This window comes from Amyelois transitella, chromosome 5, assembly GCF_032362555.1.
Source record: "Amyelois transitella isolate CPQ chromosome 5, ilAmyTran1.1, whole genome shotgun sequence".
In the NCBI taxonomy this organism is placed as follows: domain Eukaryota; kingdom Metazoa; phylum Arthropoda; class Insecta; order Lepidoptera; family Pyralidae; genus Amyelois; species Amyelois transitella.
The window spans coordinates 2,404,459-2,426,304 of record NC_083508.1 but is presented as its reverse complement, the minus strand read 5'-3'; the positions used below and the strand labels follow the sequence as shown (position 1 = coordinate 2,426,304).

Sequence of the window (21,846 nt, the reverse complement as noted above, 5' to 3'; positions counted from 1 at the left end):
TCAACATCCTGCCATCACAAAACAACCATCATTCGGCCTTGTTGAGTGGCATGTATACGCGTTTCTTGCCCCCACTGTCCACAGTCCACTCTATATTGTTTGTGAGTGCCGTGCCTGTGCACCTCAGTAGTGGTATAATAACAATCATTTTATCTATGACTTCATAGATACGTTCCATTTTATTTATTACATGTTTTCGTAGGCTGTTTAGTTTAACCAGTATAGTTGCGATGCGCACGAGTAAAGGGCTCGAACTGGGTCGCGGGTTTTGAGGTTATTTGTGATGTAATTATAGACAAAACAACAAAGGAGACTTATTTAAAAGTTCTAAAGTGAGCATCTGTTAAATGTTTTTTTTTGCCTATAATACTGCTAAAATTTTTTTCCGAATTCTATGTTTACATGTAGGTACTGCAGATTATTTAGAGTCGGCAGGTAGCTTATCTATCAAATTTTAATTGTGTAGCACCTTAATACTTTGAACCTTTCATCGAACATTTAGTTTTTTGCCAACTCTTTTACTCTTCCTTTACAGGTTAGTTCATTTGCCCATATTTTTTCTTATCTATTTTATTTTTTTGTTACTTATAAAACACACGTTAAAATAACGTTTTTAACCGACTTTACAAGTTGGAAATTTGTTTAGAAAAGATTTGTTTGTTTGTCGCATAAACTATTTTTGAAACTATTTTCCCTTGTGACCTACTTTTAATTTATACAAAGACTTGACAGATTTAGATTAGACCTTCAGTTCAGAGTTTCATAGGATACTAGGTAGGTACCTACCTACAGTTACAAAGGTACTTAATAGTCTTTTCGCTAACGTAATAAATTGAGCAACTTGTAGGGAATTTATTGTGTTTTAAGCGTCAGCATCATGTCCAAGCTGATGCTGTACATGGCGCCGGGCAGCCCGCCGAGCCGGTCCGTGATGATGCTGGCCGAAATCCTTGGATTGCAGATGGAATGCAAATTAGTGAATCTCATCAAATTGGAGCACAGGACGCCGGAGTTTAAAAAGGTATCCAGTTGTCTTATGAATTTTCAACCTGTAGGTATTCTTATCTAAATAACTGACTGATTGATTGACCGAGTCCGAACCACTGCGAGAAGGTTATGTAGGTTCCTTAACTTGTCTAAGGGTGCACTAAGTGAGGATTTCTGGAAATTCCCGCGGGAACTGGAATAAACGGGAATTTTCTCGTCGTCCTACTTACATATAACGAAATGCAGTGTTGCATTGTTAGTACCACGTGCTTCCCCGGCTTAAGAATGGGAACTCTAACGTCTCCTCCGTGGATGTCGTAAAGGCGACTAAATAAATGTAAGGTTCACCTGGAAAGATGGCGGAAACTCAGACGGGACTTGTTGCTTGTAAAAACCTGACATCCAAGTTCATATTGAAAACACGCACTCCATATAGGTAATAACTGGAATTTACGTCAGATGGTAAAGACTGTAGTAATTTAGGTTTATTTTTGTGTTGGTTATAATTTATAGATACTTAATTCTGATTTCAGTTGAATCCTTTGATGGTAGTACCGGTTTTGCGAGACGGGGACTTCGTTCTATCTGACAGGTACAATTATTTATTTTATAAAAGTTCGATATAATTGTCATTTGATGGCAATCACTGCCTCCAACAAAAGTTTTTGAAGGAGAAAGGGGATGTCCCATGGTTAGCAACAGAATCTAAGTACGTACAGACTAGAAAAGAAACCTTTACCGTGTGTAGTTGACGTGGTCCGAACTCACCGAACTACTTAATTTTTATCTAATTAGACATATAGGTAGAACTGTATTATCTATACCTACTTGGATATTAAAAGCAATACATTTTTCAATAATTCACAGCCATGCGATTTTTATAAAAAAGGACCCTTTACCATATTGAGTGCCGTAGACCGAACTCGGCAAACTACTTAATTTTTATCTAATTAGACATGTAGGTAGAACTGTATTATACCTACTTGGATGTTAAAAGCAATAAATTATTCAATAATTAACAGCCATGCGATTTTAAAATACTTGGTGTCGGCGTACGGGGGCCGGCATCAAGAAACCCTGTACCCTAGCGAGCTGAAGGCGAGGGCCGTGGTGGACCAGCGGCTGTTCTTCAACGCCAGCGTCTTCTTCAGGAAGGTCGTCAATGACGTCGCTGTAAGTTGTTTTATACTTTTGTTAGAAATAGGTACATTTATATTGGCAACACTCGAGTCTGATTTACTCTATTTTATGTTATTGTCTGTGGTCTCTCTCTTCTCTGCCCATGACCCAAGATGGTGAGGTTTGCTCTTACGCTCTCTTCGCTGAACGTGGCCTATCAGTCTTTTCAAGACTGCTGGCTCTATCTACCTCACAAGAGATATAGACGTGAACATATGTATGTATGTTGCTTAATGTTAAAATATCTCATTTAATACTTTTTAGTTCCCAACATTTCTGGGTGCGATAAAAGCTCCAAGCGAGGAACACATAGCTAACATTGAGGAGACGTACGGCGTGTTAGACGAATACCTACAAAAGTCTCGTTTCGTGGCCGCCGACCAGCTGACGATAGCTGACCTCAGCCTGGGAGCGAGCGCTACCGCCGCGCAGATCGTCCATAAAATGGACGCTAAAAGGTAAATAGTATAGGTAAAGTTGAGAAAAGGTAAGTGAAATAAACATACTTTTCACCTATACAAATTGATTAAGACATAGGTACCTACTTACTAATGGTTGATGTAAGAACTTCCAAATCACAGGATAATACAATTGATGCAGAATAGCTTAATGAGTAATAGGATTAGAAAAGGGTATGTTAAGATGGTTTGGTCATGTGGAGAGGATGAATAAAAGCAGGTTGACTAAGCAGATTTACAAGGAGAGTGTGGAGGGCAAGGTCGGAGTGGGAAGACCTAGGCGAACGTATCTTGATCAAATTAAGGACGTCCTGGCAAAGGGTGAGGTCAAGAGTACCCGAAACCGCCGAGCTTGCATAAAGAGAGTTATGAATGTGGATGAATGAAGCGAAGGCACTATGCAGAGATCGTGGCAAGTGGAAAGATGTAGTCTCTGCCTACCCCTCCAGGAAAAAGGCGTGATTTTATGTATGTACATACACACAGGAATTTTGTGTGATGGAATTGAACTAGTTAACCGAGATTAAAGTACATTAGCTACTTTTTTCTGGAAATTTCCTCGGGAACGGAAATAACGAGAATTTTGTAGCATGGAACGCGCAACGCCGTTTAAATCGCGCTAAAAACTATAGCTGTTTCGCTTTTTATTATGACGTGAAACGGGTCAGCGATAGTTATTCGCGCTTTTCGCTGCTAGGTAAAGCTAGTTTGATATAATTTAACCTTGTACTCGTATTGTGCAATAAAAACATTGATAATATAATCTTTGGAAATTTTTTACAGATTTCCTCACGGTGCGGAATGGCTATCCAGGATGGAGAAGGAGCCAGTGTTTCAGAAGGTGAATGCCCCTGGTGTAGAACTTCTCGGGAAACTCATGAGGAAGTTTTGGAGAGAGGCGAACGAAGCCTGAATATATTGTTTCATTAGTTGCATAGTACTTATATGAAGCGGTTATTTAGTTATTACTGTTAAATTTTAAATTATTAACTACTGCCTGTTTTTTTAATATAAGCCTCAGGCTGTTGATGATGTTAGATTCGTGTTTTAAAATAAAGATATGCAACTAAATTAATTGGTCTTAAAAAAAGTATTAAAACATTTTTACTTCATTGACTTTGTTATAAAGGTGGAGGTGGCGAAGTGGCCAGAATCCACGAACTCACGTAGTGCGACATTTGTAAATTATTGTAAATTAAAATGTGTTAATAAGTATTAATTGTACCCCATAATTTTTGTCCCATCGTCCCAACCGCCTACTGTAAAGTAAATTTTAAAATAAAACCTTCCTGTTTACTAGCTATAATCATATTGTAATTTATTGTATGCCATTTAAATATAAAAGCTTGTTAACTTTATAAATTGAGTTTTATTTCGCATTCATTTCTAGAAAACAATGTTCTTAAAGAATCTTAAAATTGATATAAGGTATTAAATGGAACGTAATTATCGCAAGTCATAATTGCCCTTACATAAATAAAACCTATTTTGAATGCTAACTTATGACTAAACATGTGTGTAAGCGTATTGTTACGTAGTGTTATTTAAATATAATACATATCTTATCGACTACTACATGTAGCAGCTACGCACAGCGATCAACTTTCTGACCAGTCAAGCAGTCCTCTGATAAATTTATCTGTAAGTGCTATAATTCTTTATTAGAATTTTAATAACACGATGATATAAGATTTATTTATTGCTTATGAGGCACACAATTGTATATAAGTATAGCTTAGGTATGTTAGTATTTCTACCAACAGAAAAGCAGTTGAAAAAGAATTTAAATTGCGATTTTGTATATGATAATGCCGCATCATTTAATATCTAAATTTGTATTAGCCAGTTCGAATATTTTTACATTTCGATAAGAATTTATCTGAAAATGAGTTTTATGAACTAATGTTGTTTAGAGATTTGGATTTGGTACCGTTTTAAATAACCCTGTGAATGTAGTTTTTCACCGAATAATTTCAGTAAAATACGTTCAGCGGTTTTTGTAAATAACTTCGTCAATGACCTTTTACTTTTATACAGATATTTCGAAGCCATTTGAAATTCAAAATGTCTCCGCTCATACTTTATACGCACCCGGCGAGTCCGCCAGCAAGTTCGGTGAAAATGCTCGGCAAACTGCTCGGACTGGAGTTTGAAGAACGCCAGGTCAACCTACTGGCGATGGAGCACAAATCAGAGGAATTTCAAAAGGTTTGTTAAGAATCAATGCTAAAAGAATCCCCTTGGTAAATTAATAGGTCTCTGTTATATCCCCGCTCTCTCGATTCGTAAAGTCTTTTATTATAGGTACGAAGCACTAAAATTTCTAATTCCTTTTTTTTTAAATCCTTTGACTTATTTTTAAGGTAAGAGTTTTTATAGGTTTAAAGATCTTTATTTGACTCACAAAGAATTAAATTCACTTACAAGAGCCTTAATCTAATACAAAATAATAGTAAACAAGTAACGCATTCAAGCAGTGTTAAACTTTTATTTTTATTTGTGTGACTTCATCTTGCTCAAAAACATTTTAATTTGATTATATCCTCTAGCTGTATTGTATTTTGTTTCTAATATCTTATGTGTAATAAGTAAAAAATATTCTCAAAATTTAAACATGGCTACAACGCTGACTTTTCGCGGCGCGTAACAGCGAGAATAGCGCCGTATAAAGCCAGCTTTATATTCACTTTCATGTGTTTAGTTATTAGTGTTATTATTGTCCAATTTCATGTTAGGTGATTTTCAGTGCCCGAAACCGCCGAGCTTGCATGAAGAGAGTTATGAATGTGGATGAAGCAAAGGAAGTATGCAGGGATCGTGGCAAGTGGAAAGAGGTAGTCTCTGCCTACCCCTCCGGGAAAGAGGCGTGAGTTTATGTATGTATGTATGTATGTGATTTTCAGATAAATCCCATGGGAACAATCCCGGTCCTTGTTGATGGTGATTTTGTTGTCTCTGAAAGGTTAGTAAAATCCAACTATGGTTAGTAATTTAAGTTGAATTTTTAGTCAAATAACAAATGTCTCGACTAGCTTATAGAAACTTCCAACAAGATCTACTCAACGGCCTCCTAATTAATAAGATATCGCAAAAAAATTGTCGGTTGTTATAATCACTTCCATATTTCTGACTGGATAAACAGATTCTAGAAAAGACTGAAAGGCAACGTTCAGCTGATGGAATTGAGACTCAAATACTGACAAGTTGCTAGTCCATCGCCCACAAGAAGAATCCCAACTTTATAAGCCTATCCCTGAGTCGCCTTTTACGCCATCCATGAGAGTGGTCCTATGCTAAAGTTCCGATCACCACACGGCACTACGTGAAGCGTATGATTATGTTCGAGTAGCTGTTTCATATAGGAATTTATGAAATAAAACACATTCGAACTTCGGTTGCATGATGACGCCATCCCAAACTGTTTTATTGTATATCCGTTACAAACTGTTTAATTCTTTGACAATGACATTGACACTCATAGATAATTAATCATATGACACAGTAGCTATTTGTTTTTCCAAGTCACGCGATTCTCAAGTATCTATTGGAGTCGTACGCGACCGCTGATCAGCGAGAGAGGCTGTACCCGAGTGACATCAGAGTTCGCTCACTCGTCGATACTTGCATGTTCTTCAACACTGGGGTCTTCTTCATCAGGCTCAAGGTTGTTGCGGTGAGTTCAATTATCTTTTTATTTGATACCTTATCTAGTTAATTCCTATAGAATTCAGAATAAAAATCATAGTGACTAATTTGTATTTTGTTAAGATAGAAGAAATTCGGTCTGGGTGACGTTCTCCCAACACGGTGAGTTGGCGGTTGATCCATGATATTTCTTGAGCTACCTATACGGTCTTGGATGGTTCTGGCAGGCTTACGAGAAACACGCATCGGCTTTGCCTATTTGTCCATAAACGTCAAAGACCACGTTTGGCTGCATAGCTGGATGTCTCTATAATAATTTTAACTTATTAATTCCTAGCTGCCAACCCTACTGGAAGGTCTGCCTGGTCCTTCGGCGCGCCATCTGTCGGACATCGATCTGGCGTATGGCATAGTGGAGGAGTACCTTTCCCGCCACCGCTTCGTGGCGGCCGATGACGTCACGCTCGCGGACTTGGCGCTGGCCAGCACCGCTGCTGCCATGCAGGCTATCAAGAAGATTGATGGGAACAGGTTGAGTTTCTTTGTTACTAAAGGAACTGTCAAATATGCGCAAATGTAGAGAGGTGTTCTAGCCTCTTTTTATTTTTCAGTCTTAATGTTTTGTATAGTATTGACAATATTTCATTCCATACAAATTGATGTCCGGTGAAAATGCTGCAGTGTAGCTTGTTCCGCCGCTTCTTCTACACATGCGCATTGGAAGCGGTACATATAAGATAAAATTAGATTTATGTGACTATTCTATTCTTATACAGAATTAGTAGTTAGTCTGTCTTTTACGCTTTTATGTTATTCGAGGTAAAACATACATAGGTTAATTTTTTCCCCGAAATGACCACGAGAGCGAATCTTTAGGAAAAGCTACTATCCTAATTTGACCTTATCTTCTGTTTGTAGTGAACCTCTTTCTATTATTTTCATTGTTATTACTTATAATCACCAAATTTTTTAGGTTTCCCCGTTGCGTGGCTTGGCTTGAGCGGTTAGAAAGGGAAGCTTGGTTCCGGGAACCCCACGCTACCTGCGTCGCCGCCTTCACCGATGCAATGGAGACTTTTTGGACGAAAAACAAGCAGTTATAAAAATAAACAAAGGTTCTCTGCTTAACCCAATGGTAGACTGTTAGGTAATGCTATTAGCATTAAGTCCGCCTATTGTGTTTTACAAATTGTAAATGTTACAATAAATAATAAATAAATATATTTGAAAGGATTGTGTGTAATTATACTTTTTGGCAATTCCAGGCAGTATTCTCCATCTGTGCGCTTTTACTCGAGTTTATTCGTCGACATTCGGTCTTCCTTCACCACTTTCAACTCCCACAACTTTTACACATTCAACCGATTTTGATCAAACATGTTCAAGAACACTCGCAAGTAAATGAACTTTAAGTAATTTAAATAAAAACTAAATTCTAATTGCTTCTTGAATATCCGCACGTAAATCAACTTTATGAAAAAAAAACTTAATTGGAATTGCTGACAAAGACACGTCTGATTTATAACACCTCTTTTCCGTCGGGGTGTTAAAATTGGTTTTCTTTATCTATTCTGCCATCTAGCGAAAATTGTCTTCACTAACAACTGTCGTTATAAATTAAGCTAACTTAATTGGATATTGAAATGCCTACTACGAAAAGATGGCGCTACATGTATAAAGGTACATTAAATTTTTTATAAATTACGCGGTAGTATTGTATTTACGTCACATCAATGTCTTGTTCATTTTAATTTTTATTCATGATGTAGGTATGTCTATTCTTTTCTAATATTGCTTTATATTTTCATTTTAAACCAAGGCATTATATTTTGAACCAACATTCAAAATTTAGTTGAGCGCCATCTACCCTATAGACGCTACACTACTAAGTTACATCATTTGTCCTTGCCATACAACTTTCGAACTTAGAACGTTGTACTCACTAGGAATTTGAATGGTGCATTCTCCAAGTTGCCACAAACGGCAGAAACGTGTACGGCGAAGTGCGGTCGACTCGTCGATTCGCAGCTGTCCTGCCGCGATTGTCATTTTTGAGTTTTTTCGAAACGCGTGTGTAAATAAACAACTTATTACTTTTCATTGCAATTTATGATGAAGTGATACAAAAGTTTGTTTAATTATCGTGTCTAATTAACAGTGGAGAGTTTGAATAAAACCGTAACCGCTTCTCGCAATGACAAGGGAGAGCACTCTGTTACCTTTTGAGAAACCAGAGGCATTAAAATGTTTCATGTGGTCTAATTGATGCCTGTTTTTACATAAGTGTATACGTTGATTGTAAGGACTATTGTGAATCGTTTAGTGACACTTGGTAGTTTATCAGTTTATCATCGCGGATTCGACTCGGTCGTCAGTCGTCTACACGTTAAAAATGAGTGTTTTAAGTGGTTTGAGTAAGGCTGACTTCAAGACAGGGAGTGATGGCTTGCTGGAACTGCCAGAGGAGAAAATTCGCAGCATCATGCGCTCAGAGCCGATCACAGACGTCTACCACGTCGAACAAACGCCGTTTGCAAGGTCAGTCATGTCTCCTATCAATAAATCAGGAGTGAATCATCACGAAATAACAATCTTTTTGATACGTGAACATGTTGATAAAACTCAATCGCGTCACTTTTCAAGTTCAACAAGTGAATAAACAGATATTTTTTTTTTAAAGTACCTCTTTTTTGGTACCTTACCGGTGGCCATAAAGCCTTAATAAAACAATTTTTTTTTTAAATGAAAGAATTGTTTTATGTAACTCATGGTGCATATTTAATACATAACTTTTTATGCCAATTGCTCTAAATTTTCCAACCCATTTGTAATTATTATGCTCACTCAATATTGTAGTGGGAAGGTCAATGTTACCTGACCACTTCAAGATCGGTCAGGCAGGGCTTGTTTCGACCACTGCCATTCCAGTTATTCTACTGTAACATATATGGAGAATGTGACTATTTATTGTTATCAAAATATAGTAACTTACTATGAAGTATGGACTCTGTATAATTTATTTGTCGAAGGAAGAAACATGGGAAGTAGCAATATAGAATTCTTTATTTAATAGTGATGATGATATCACCAAAATAAGGTCTTATTAAAAAAAAACATTTATAATTTATTTAAACTTTGGAAAGAGGGAAAAATTTAGTGAGAAAATCATACACATGGGAAACTAAATAATCTTTAAAAACAAAATATTTTTTGAGATATATTATTAATTGTTGAAGAAAACTCATGTGAAGACTTAATTTAGCACTTGATTAATATGATTAATTAAGTATTATTGTATTAATTGCTTTGTATACATTCAAGTTTAAGTGCAAAGTATATTTTATAGGTAGCCTACATCATGTGTTCAAGTAACAATAGATATTATGCGACAAATTTACAAAGTTATCTGCCACCAAGTTACTTCATAATTAAGTTGTGTCATCAATTTTTCCAGTGTTATGTACCATATCAAAACACCCAAGATAATGTGACTGATGAATGTTGAACACTGTGATAAACACTGATAGGACAATATTTGCTATGTGCGTAGTTCTTATCATGTTCATTTTATAGGTAGATTTTAAAAATGATAAATTATAATATATATACATATATGTTGCAATTTAAAGGGGCAATGCGCCCTAAATTTTGGGCACCCTATCAGATTTTGAAGATTGTTTGACCTATCTGTAGCTATTTCATATTAAAATTATTTATAAATATCTATAAACAAGTTCATATTAGGTATGTTGAAATATCAAATGTGCATCAAATAATTTAAAAACCAAGGGATATTGGTAATTTTATTGGACTACAGAAGTGACTGTATATTAATAATATGTGGATAATTAAGTAAAGATAAGAAAATATTTATTTTCTTTGAAGCCTTTTTTTTGTAGAGAATACTTAATACAATTTTTTTTAATTCTAAAATATTGGAATTGTTGTTTCCATGTTAGTACCAAGCTCATAATTTACTCATAATTCCATTTGAATAAATGAGATTAAAGGAGATTATTTAGGTACACTTTAAATGCTATAAATATGATTCAGTATCAAAATTTCATGCAATTTTGTCTACTCTTTAGTTAATGATAGTCTGTTAAATTCAATAATATATTTAATTACTGACTAATCATATTCTAATGCTTTTCAATGAAAATACCAATCGTTATCCTAATTTTAAAATTTAAAAATACCTACTGTATTAAATGAAGTTAACTAAATAAAACAAGTTTATTTCTACTTTTCTTTCCCGCTTTTTAAATTGCCGTGTACCGAGTCAGTATGTAATGTTTTCAACCCTTTAGGTACAATTTTTTTCCTCCTAGTAACCAAAATCTTATAACATAGGATGTCAGATTATTGATGGGTGTTCTAAAATAAAAAAAGGTCCACCCGACTTTGAAAGCGTCTAAACTTCAGCGAAACTGCCTTTGCATTATTAATATCGATTATCGATTCATTGTTTACGTTCGACGTTATGAACACTGGTTGTTTCCTCCGTGACGTGCAAGGTCGCCATTACTATACTATAAGTCATCACATCGCTGTAATTGGCTAATTGTACTTTTTTTTGAGCATTGCTATTATTCCGCTCCCCCTCGAGGTCGATCGTAACTGGTTCGGAGCGAGTTCCACTGGTTTCACACAAATCCATTTCCCTATACCGTTTGCGCGTTATGTGACCATTTTTTTAAACTACGAATGTTTTATTTTTATTCATAGATATCTGAATTATGAATGTAGGTCTTACCTTATTTTCTATTGCATAAAATTGTTGGTCATGGTTAAAATGATTCAATGTTAGGTGTATCTAGTAGTTGGGACGTTTTGGCAATGCTGATTAATTTCTACTAACTGGCTAATTACGCTTACTGTAATTTTTAATCAACTTGTTACATTAGGCTAAAGTTATCATCACAATTATCTTATGTGGTTCAGTACAGAACCATATAACCGTACCTACTTACGTTTACTTAATTATTTTACACTGTTATTTTAACTTGCTTCGCTGTACATTATTACTCAGTGACGTTTATCATTAACATTTAGCTAACTAATTAAGTTTACAAGTAGGAAGTTACCGGTAAACGCATACTATGCTAAATGCCGCGAACATTAGCGTTTCACGAAATTCTCAAGAATTCGACATTGTCAGGCAATACGCGAATGCGATCAAGAAATTATGGTCACAAATTATAAAGACTAACAGATACTTATGTTCAGTTTTCAGTTCATCATCACCCTTTTCCTGGTTATTCACTAATGTTTCTAAAGCCCATCCTAAGGTTTCCTATCTAAGAAAAATATAGAAATTTATTTTTAACTTAGAAAAAAGATTGATCGATGCAAAGGAACGCTATGGTGATGGTCACGTTCAGTCTTAACTAAAGAAGTAAGACTCAGATATAGTGGCAGATTTATTAGTTCATACAATCACTTATTTATCCCTTGTAATGCCACGTTCCGCTGTATAGCTTATTGATGAAATCAAGTTTCAAATAGTGGCAGGTTGCTAGCACATCGCCGAAACAAATATACGCAAACCCTAAAAGAAGAATTTATCTGTACTCTATATATTTTGTCTTATTGTAAACAATATAAAGCGAAAGTAATGTTTCCGAAGGCCAACGCAGCATGATGATCGGGCAGATTTTACACTGCATCGAAGGCCATAGTGAAATGGAATTAACGATTAAAGTGAATTATTATATCATATATGAAACATATTCAAATAGGAAAAAACAATAAATATGGCAAGATATGCGCAATAGAAGAATACAAGTCATACTTATGTATGCAGGGTGCACTTTTAATAATAGATATGTCATATCGTAGACATTTCGGTAATTATTTGGATCTATAGTAGTTATTCTTTGATTTTCAAAGCTCAGTCTTCGCCCTATCAGCGAATTGACTATAGTTACTATTGTATTATAGTATGGAATTTTTTGGATTAAGATATTTTTACTAGTTTTTACAAAAGAATAAATATTTTTCGCAACTTTCACGGGAACTTAAGTTATTACCGGGGTAAAGGATCCCTATGTCTATCTCCATATTAATTATATAAATATACGAAAAATTTCAAGAAGATTGGTTGGCATTTATAATATTAGCACGGAAAATCCATGGCGTATCGGCGTATTGTTACTTATAAACTTATAAGCTTTCTACTGAACTTATTTTTATCAAACCGGATTCGCAGCATTTCGATGATTTCTTTGCGTGCATATAAATATAGGAGTAAATGCGTAAATGCGAACTATTGCGGACAGGCATACAACAACATTAGATAATTTATACGATTAGAGATGCGTGATTTATTTCGTGTGTACACAACGTTGGTGTCGGATAGCCCCGGGTCATTCGGTTACGGAGTTTAAGTGAAATTCTACGTTACAACGGCGGGCCAGCGGCTGGCGTTTCAAGTAAATGAAAGGAATCGTTTAGCCATCGCTGCCAGCTATTGGCAATTTCACCGCGCGACGTCGCCCGGGGCGCCTCGTTTCCCGGGAGCCGCGCGGAGATAGCAGTTTTTGCTCGTCCGGCGTCGCCGCTGCTGAGATGTAATCGTGGACTTTCTACAGCTGAGCGGTTGCTCGTCGAAGCGGTTTCACTTTCATACGGCGGCGGAATGCGGCCGGACCTCCGACCCGCGCCCGCCGTGTCACCGACGCCCTGCCCTTACCCCTGCCTACTGCACGCTGCACTGCACATGCATCGACACGTTTTGCATATTAACGTCTCCAAAACATTCGCGCTGTGAAGCCGGCTTATCGAATTATTCTCCCGGCCACGATGAGGGATGGCGGTATTAAAGGTAGAGACAACATTATGAAATACAATCGTTAGTAGATGCGATTGTGTCGCTGCGGCCCGAATACCATTGGATGCGGCGCGGCGCCGGTCGGCCAGCTATCCGCACTAATATCTTATTCGTGTCATTAGTGCAAAATGCCAGCCGCTTGGCACCGCGGCGCCGGCCTCAGCGTGCCTCGCGGACGATGCACCGACCCGACCACCACCAGCTAAATTCGGGACCGTTGCATCACGCATCACTTTCGGTTTCGTTTGTCACGGCGCTATTTTAGATCGAGTGTCGATTATTAGAACTCTGTTTTTAGCCGACCGACCGGTGGCTGCTCGGACCATGTTAGTCTTCATGACTAATGCGTTAAGCGTACAGGAAACTTAATTGATCAGCAATCTCAACCTCGCATTTCTTATTCAAATAGGACGCCGCTAAAAGGGAACACAAAAGGCTAGATACGAGTTTCAAAGTCATTTCCAAGTACGAAGCTCTATCGACGTGCTGCAGTTATCTCGAGTTTGCGGAACGAAACCCGATCTGTACGCAGCGGCACGCGAGCGAGGCCACGATGTCCGCCGTCGCCGGTCGCCACAGCGCAACCCTCACAATGTACTTACTCTTTACTTATAAATCCGCTACATAGCGTTCCCACGTGCGGCGCGTTTTTTTCCAAGCCTAGGTGTATCCGGTCCTGCCGGTTATTCAGTGTAATAATACAGGGTCTCCAGGCAAAGGGGCGTCGCCGCCTGGTGAGTCGTCACGCTCCGCAGGCGTCCCGGAATGGACAGCGCACGGCCGTGCGGTCGTGCCCTTCATTCGCAAGGCCGCGCAATGGGCGAATTCACCTGTGTTTGTAGCCGGGTGTCGCGAGCGGCTGCCGAGTCGCCCATGCTGTGTTGTGCAACCGTCGCGACACCTCGCCACACGTGGGCGACTCGAGAACAATCGCTCCTCTCATTCAAATAAGCAATGGAATGCGGGCTGCTGATATCGTTACAAAACCGAGCGACGGTGGGCCAATGTCAACACGGCTCCTGTAGACGTTATGAGCTTGGGTGCATTGTCTATGTAAATATGCGTGCAGCGTGTAAGTTGCGTGGCTCCGCCATGGCAACTAGAGCCGGATTACAACTGTATTAGTTTAAAAAATATACGACAAAACTAAATTTAATTATATTAGCACGTGTAAAAACACGCATTTTAAGAAAATATGAATATGCTAAAAACTTGTTTCTAAGGGCCTCTTCAAACGCAATACGGAACTCGACTACCATACCGACACGTGTAGGCGACTAGATTTTCCGACACTTGAGTTGGGCATGGGCACTTGTATAATGTAGCCAGCATGTAGCGAAAGTCTGGCCGACCTTCGGCGTCTAGATATGGGCGGTAATAAGTACCACCAATCTCGATCTCGAGATACCTAATTACGATTCAAGTTAGAAACTATTCGGATCGAATATGGCTGACAAGTGTTACCAATATTTAAAGTAAAAAATACGTCACTTAGTGGTAAATAAGAATAAGTATATTTTATGTTGTGTTATTTAATAAATAAACATATACGGGACAGATTACACAGATTGAGTTAGCCTCGAAGTAAGTTCGAGACTTGTGTTACGAGATACTAACTCAACGATACAATATTTTATAATAAATACTTACATATAGATAAACATCCATGACCCAGGCCAATCAGAGAAAGTTCGTTTCTCATCATGTCCTGGCCGGGATTTGAACCCGGGATCTCCGGTTGACGCAGACATACGCACTACCGCTGAGCCACAGAGGCCGACTCAATATAATTTTTAGAGAATACCAACCGCTGACAGGATATCGACATCACATTAATTCTACCATTGCAATCGCTAAATGCATCTCGTGCCGACGATCTCTCCCGAGATAGCGTCGGCCCTGGCCCTTCCCGTGTTGACAGTATTTTTAGTAGTAACCATCCTAAGTATGCAAGCTGTGATTGCATCTTTTAACTATCAGTTCTTTGTGAGTGGTTAAATATAACCTGCCATCGGATAGAATGTTCTGAACATTTTTGCTCTATTTTCCTGTCTCGACAACTAATTAAAATTTTCTTATGTGTGACAGCAGTAGTCACACAGGGAATAGGTCTTATCGATTCATCAGTTCATTGTTGTTTTTAATCTATTATTGTTTTTAAGAGCGAATCTTTTATAAGAAGCTTTTTTATTATAATGCCCATATTGAGATGTGTTTAATTGCGTAAATTAGCAACTCATTTGGCTCGCCATCCCGAATTGGCGGCGATTAGCGCACCACTCCTCTGAATCACGTCGCGATGTGAATCAGTGTGATGTAACTCTTGTAATGCAACTCTGTGCTGCGCCTGCGCCATGTCACGGCCCTTGGCCATTTCCGCGCCCCACACAAATTCGGACATGTCCTTAAAACGAGATTGCAATGTTTGCATATTTAACAGCGTCTTTCGAAACTCACGTCAAATTGTCCACATTCGTTTTTGCCCGTCGTAGCTCGTTATTGCCTATCTTATTTAAAAACGTGTTTATTGTGTTTGTATTAAGTGAACACAAACTTGACAAAATATCTTAAATTTCTTTGAATGTGTATCAGGTATTCGCACAAATATATCCGTGATACGGTTATCGACTTCGCCTTTGTTAATCAATATTATCTCAAATTGCAAGTTCTATATGCCCTGATACGCGGCACAGCAAGGCTCCGCCTCGCCGAGTAAGCCAATATTGACACGTCTCACATCTCGCTTCCATTCCGCTGTTTGTTCTGCTGATGGATGCGGTTCGCTGTTTACGCTCCCTTCCATAACCTTGGGTCGGGTTCACTGACTCGTTCATCACAACGCATCGCTCCCATTTTAATTGTACGCTTCCGGAGTATTTCCATACACAGTCCGGACCTAAGACGGCGAGTCTGTCACGTGCATCCCTTCCTTATACATCGAATGTATCACGTAATAAACTCGATTTGTGGCCCGCGTTTATAGAACTTGATGGACGGCAGCATTGAAACAAAAATAGGCGTCCAAGTGCAAGGTGACGTCGGAACTTATTAGATTTTATCGTTGGATGCCTAATTTCGAAGTAATACAAAGTGTCAGCGGTGATGGATCTTATGAGCGGGCGTCGTATTGGCCGTAAACGGCGGAGTTATCCCGGCATTCCGGCGGGATTTATCGCGCGGCGGCCGGCGCTGCGTAAATATAATTAGAGAGGCTATTTATCAGCGCGGCGGAAGGGCGCCGCTATCGCCGCAGTAAATCTACCGCCGTCGCTGACGGCTCAATCCGGCGAAGAAGAATCCTTAACACTTCAAAACCAAGTTGGTGGCGTGTCGAGCAATAAGCTGCAAACAGGAGTTTCCCCCGCGTCAGTCATAACATTGTAATCATAGAGTTTTACAGAGAGAAAAAATTGTGTCTCAATTATGTTCTGGTCTGGTGTGTGATACTTGTAAATTACTGCGCCTTCTTCTTATTACTTTTCAGTGTTTGCTTTTAGTATTTGACTTGTACAAATTGCAGCGAATTTGTCGCGGTTCTATCCCACATACGTTACAATCAGGCAGGATTACGCCGGCCTATTTGCGTACGGATCGGATGGCCCAGACTAGACGAGCTCACAGTCTTTGGGATTAGATTTATTTATGACGTTGAATTCCTTTCGTCCCGGTTTAGAATATCGTACTTTGTTACAGATTCTCTTACCAATAAACAGATCAAATCTTGACATCACCGAAAATGAGAAACGTAAAAATGGCGGGAGATAGAAGACGCCTACTCTCCCAGCTTTCCTCTATGTTGTGGCTTTCTTATTCTATATCTATCGCTATCAAAATTAAATCAAAAACATCTTATAAGCGGTACGATACTATCGGTCGGATGGCTGCGAGGCTGGCAGATTTTAAGTTAAAAAATTATTGAATTCTCGTAAATATGTAATAGCTAGCGACCGTCTCGCAGTAAGCAGCTAGTCCAAGGGCGGAGGCGCAAGCGCAACGGGCCGCGTAATCGGAGCCGTGTCGTCGGGCGCACGTGTGACGCGAACTAACACAAAAATTCGTTCCATTTGATAAACATCACGTTACTAAGATTATACTCGTCAATTAAAACTGAAACGAGTCGTAACAGTTGTTAAGAACGTTACATTGCATATTATGTTCAATATTATGATTTTTGCCGACTGCTTTAACTGTATGTTGCTTCAGAAATTGCGAAGTGGTTCAATCATTTGATTTGATGATTCGACATTTTCAATATTTACTAAGGTTTGGCCATAAGAGATGGTAGAGAAGCAAAACTTTCATATCAGCGTATAATATTGTAAAATAGACGAATCATTAATAATGCATGGTCCACGAGGAACGCGTGCGGGGTGGGCAGGCAGCATCGATGCAGCATCAGAATTTACATAAAACGTGCCATGTTTCTGACCGTGCCCACGTACTTCATAATATTGAATTAACTTTTTAGAAAAAGCAGGTGCCGTGCGGTTCCCGGCATCGAAAGAAAAAAGAATAGGACTACTCTCTTTCTTAGGGATGTCATAAAAGGCGACTAAGGGATAGGACTTTTAAATTTGGGACTCTTCTTTTAGGCAATGCACTAGCAACTTGTCACTATTTGAATCTTAATTTTATCATTAAGCAAAACAGCTGAGCGTGGCCCATCGATCTTTTCAATGAATTTCTTATTTATCTTCTATAAATTCTATCTATATTGATAGACGATATAATCTTCGCTGCATTTGCTTGGGGTGGTCGGTCAGCCTCTGCAGCATCAGAATATTCGGAATTAGCATAAAGCGTGACGCCATGCCGCGCCGCAGCCCGTGATCCGGCGGGGTTACTAATGTCCATAATATTTCTAGGCTGCAACACTGTTATTATATTCCTCGACGACATATTGTTAATAGCAATCGTGATTATTGGGTTCTTGCGGGGATTGTTTGTTTATTTTACGTTTACATGTTTATGTAATTTCCTTGTTTGTTTTTGTACAGTGGTTTTACAAAATTTTACTTAATTCGTCTCAGTGGATTCAAACTTTTGTGCAACTAAAATAGTTTATGCGACTCCCCTCGTCGAGCCGAATTTTTGTTGTATTTGTCAACATTATTGTCAAACTTTTATAAACAGAATGCAGTCAATTATTTACTTAATTTGTCTCTTTAATAATTTGAACCAGTTAAATCTTTAGTAAGGTGTAGCATTCGGTTGCGCTAGTTCATATTTGGTAAGCTTTGGATGCAGTTTCCTTATTGGCTGTAGTTGTTTATAAGCAATCTATTTTTGTCAACCGCTGACATAAATCCCCTGTGTATGCAAGCTTGTTGTATATTACCTATTTCCTTCCGCTTCTGGGCAAAACCATATTGCCTCTTGCGTCGATCTATTTTTTTTTTGATTTTTTTTTTGATAATACCTGTGTCTTTTTCGTCAGTTTTCAACAACTCTTTAATATTGCTGATCATCTTCCCATCGTCTAAACATGCTTTTCAAAGTCTTAGTATTGATAAACTAAAAATATATCACAGTGTGTTCCGCTCACGTCCTCAAGGTCACAAACGAGATTTAACCAAAAGGCCAAACATGTTTATTTCATTATGTGTCGTATGTTATTGCAACTTTGCTCTTTTACTTTATACAGTTGTCATTTAACAAAGGATGGAAATAAAATTTGATTACAAGGAAGTGAACTTTTGATTGCGCTGCTAAAACAGCAAAATACACGTGGAAGCTCTTCAGCGCAATTTCACACTTAAAACGTGTAAGAGTGTACAGACACCGAGATATGCCAATATCGATTCTGAAGGTAATGCAGTGAGATATAAAATTAAATACAGTTGTATGAACAACTTGTGCCCGACTGTATCGAGTGCATAAAAATATTTTCTCTGTACAATATGCGAATGCTCCATGAATATTTAATGGGCTTGCGACCTTTATTTTGGCCTTTCTGGCCTTTCCCTGCGGCCATTGTTGCGGGCCCGAGTTTATCTAATGTCTGCTTGTTTTGTTACAGGTACTTACGATGCTGATAGAAAGCGCGATACATATGCACTTATGTAAGGTTTTGTTACACAATATTATTTACAAACAGTGACCTGACCTGATGTATTAGATAATTATTAAAGGACCGTAAAATCATTGAGTTTATACCTTCCGCAACTTTTATAAGGAATTTTGTTACAAGTAATGATTCAATTATTAAATACGATGATGCTTCCTCTGTATAAGTGTATTGCTGATCAATGACACGAAATAGTTTTTCTCGAATCAAAAATTTAATAACACGATTGAAATGAAGTAACCGATGAGAGATCTAGTATGCAAGCGGCAATCCTTCTGATTCATCGGCCATCATGATCCTCAGGCGAAATTATCTATATGCAAATGCGATTTAATTAACCTTTTTCTATATGACTAACGTGGCGAATATTCAGACCGGATAGTAAGAAGTAAAGTCAAATTTGTCAGTCAAAGGAGATGGGCGGAATAAAATTGTAGGATCGTGGCCGTAGATGGGGTGAAAAATATGAATAATATGTATAGCCTTACGGTCATATTGCACCGGGGTCATTCATCCGTCGATAAAGGATTCCGCCTCGCTCGACGCATATGGAATGGAGTGGTTTTATTTCTCGATCAGGCGATTCTTTGAAATGCGATAGTATTTCGCTGAAGCGGGTTCAATGATCGGGTGCCTCCGACTCAAAACTCCTGGGAGTGACGTGGACGTGTCTAAAAGGCCATTAGTGTCTCCGTCGGCTGCCTGTCGTCACTGTTCCAAGTTTTTTGTCGTATTCAAGTCTTCCTCCTCTTTGATTAACGACTGTAACCAGATAGCTAGTGTCGTCCCTCCTGCCGGTCGGCCCACATGAATAAATTAATTCCGACTCGAGTACACCCACCGCACTCTACTTATATGGACGCTTGTAACGACCGCCAATTAATAAAGTGAAATCATTCAAGACGCAAATTATCCTAATCAAAGTTACTAACAACCCGATAAAAAACCGATTCATCAGTAAAAAGAGGAGACGTAGGCATCGTGTTATGTTTAACCTGTTTGTTGATTTAAAATTACATATTAATGTCTATTACCGGATATTTCCACGGAATTGAATGTAATTGTGTCAGCGGAAATTGTATCCAATAACAGCGCATGGTTCGGCAATGTTTAAGGGAAATAATTTGCAGAAACGAAACAACGACCTAGTCCCAAAGCATCTGTGCTTAGTCGTGACTTCTACCATGAATTTCACAAAATTTGAAACTTATTTTATTAATAACTAGCTGTGCCCGCGACTTCGTCCGCGTGGAATAGTTATTTTGGGCATCAGTGAAGCCCTATATATTTTTCCCCGTTTTTTCACATTTTCCATTATTTCTTCGCTCCTTATAGTTGCTGCGTGATGTTATATAGCCTAAAGCCTTCCGTCATAAATGGTTTATCCAACACAAAAAGAATTTTTAAATTCGAACCAGTAGTTTCTGAGATTAGTCAAACAAACAAACAAATTCTTCAGCTTTATAATATTAGTATAGTTATTGCAATGGTAAGTATATGCCATCAATATAAATATCTCTTCCTTGCAGAATAGTCTAATAATTTTTCAAATTTATCTAGCTCGTTAACTAAACTATCCGTGTTACGTTATTCATAAATAATCCAGGTACATAATCCAGTGTTAGCATTTTTAATGAAATTTTAATCTCGATCACCTGTCGCAAAACGATTCAAATGTCATTTAACTCTCCAGATTCCGTCCGGATAGACGCCGATGTCGGAACGAAATCCCACGAATGCACGAGATCAAACAACGCGTGAAGAGTCGACGCGCCAAATGTTCAATAATCTCGCGTCCCTCTTCGTCTCATATTGAAGTTCAATAGCGATGTCTCGTTCACGCGTCAGTTTGTTCGATTTTGGGCGAGTGTGGCGATGACAAAGAGTCACTTTCTACGGGCGCACGCGCTGCGGCAAATGAAGTGTGTCGTATTGCAGACAGCCGCGATAGAGTCTGCTCTAATGTGCGCCGGAAGCCATCAATTTAGATAGTGCGCCGGATTGCCACGAAGCTTCTGTAGGATGCAACTATTATACGAAGGAAACCGTGATTTATGACCTTCATTGTTTTGTGTTCATGATCTCTTACACTGCATCCTCATTTCGCCATTTCATTAATGGTTTCTTGGTAATCAGTCACTCGCTTCGTTAACATTTAGTATTTATACAATGTCTGGGTCGTTTGTACTGGACACAATAATAAAACTCAAAAATACATCGACATTCTCCCCTTGGCTCCCCTCATTGAATTCAATGTTTCCCTATCCCTTCGTGTTCGATATTGTTGACCTAATTTTAGGCGAAAATCACATTATTTACTTCGAGTACAGCTATCAAGAGACCAGATGACGCGAAATTCAAGTAGCACAACATCTGCTCGTCTCTCCCGGGGCTAAACCCACTTATCCGCACCCAACCCTCAGGAATAGACAACCATTTGTCTCTATTAGAGTAACATCCGACGGTTGAAAATGTGTGGTTGAACGTGTGGTTCGTTTATTTTACTGCCAATAACGGTTCCGATTAGTTTACGTGTTTCATTCAGTTGTGTTAGGCTTTGAAACAATTCTCACGGCACTTAAAATCGATTCGCAACTCGTTTCGGCTTTTTCGTGTCGAAACAAGAGTTGTAATAGATCGTTGTTACTGGACCTAGTGCCAATAAACATCGTAGGTTT

The 21,846-nt window shown here is 38.5% G+C and overlaps 3 protein-coding genes across 3 annotated transcripts in view; all 3 read left to right on the top strand.

Moving 5' to 3' along the window:
- Nucleotides 1-624: 624 nt before the first annotated feature.
- Nucleotides 625-3,672, top strand: LOC132901788 (glutathione S-transferase 1-like). The gene is made up of 5 exons (XM_060944355.1): nucleotides 625-1,021; nucleotides 1,521-1,579; nucleotides 2,010-2,160; nucleotides 2,431-2,624; nucleotides 3,408-3,672. The coding sequence occupies exons 1-5, from the start codon at nucleotides 878-880 to the stop codon at nucleotides 3,535-3,537; spliced, it is 678 nt and encodes a 225-aa protein (XP_060800338.1). The 5' UTR covers nucleotides 625-877; the 3' UTR covers nucleotides 3,538-3,672.
- Nucleotides 3,673-4,221: 549 nt separating this feature from the next.
- LOC106137747 (glutathione S-transferase 1) lies at nucleotides 4,222-7,477 on the top strand. The gene is made up of 6 exons (XM_013338654.2): nucleotides 4,222-4,265; nucleotides 4,662-4,832; nucleotides 5,528-5,586; nucleotides 6,147-6,297; nucleotides 6,607-6,800; nucleotides 7,243-7,477. Exons 2-6 carry the CDS (start codon nucleotides 4,689-4,691, stop codon nucleotides 7,370-7,372), a joined length of 678 nt encoding a protein of 225 aa, XP_013194108.2. The 5' UTR covers nucleotides 4,222-4,265; nucleotides 4,662-4,688; the 3' UTR covers nucleotides 7,373-7,477.
- A 755-nt stretch (nucleotides 7,478-8,232) lies between these two features.
- Nucleotides 8,233-21,846, top strand: part of LOC106139141 (death-associated protein kinase related) — a 155,829-nt gene continuing 142,215 nt past the window's right edge. The window contains exon 1 of the mRNA XM_013340535.2: nucleotides 8,233-8,807. Coding sequence (XP_013195989.2) covers nucleotides 8,662-8,807 — 146 coding nt within the window. The 5' untranslated portion in view covers nucleotides 8,233-8,661. The remainder of the gene's footprint in view (nucleotides 8,808-21,846) is intronic.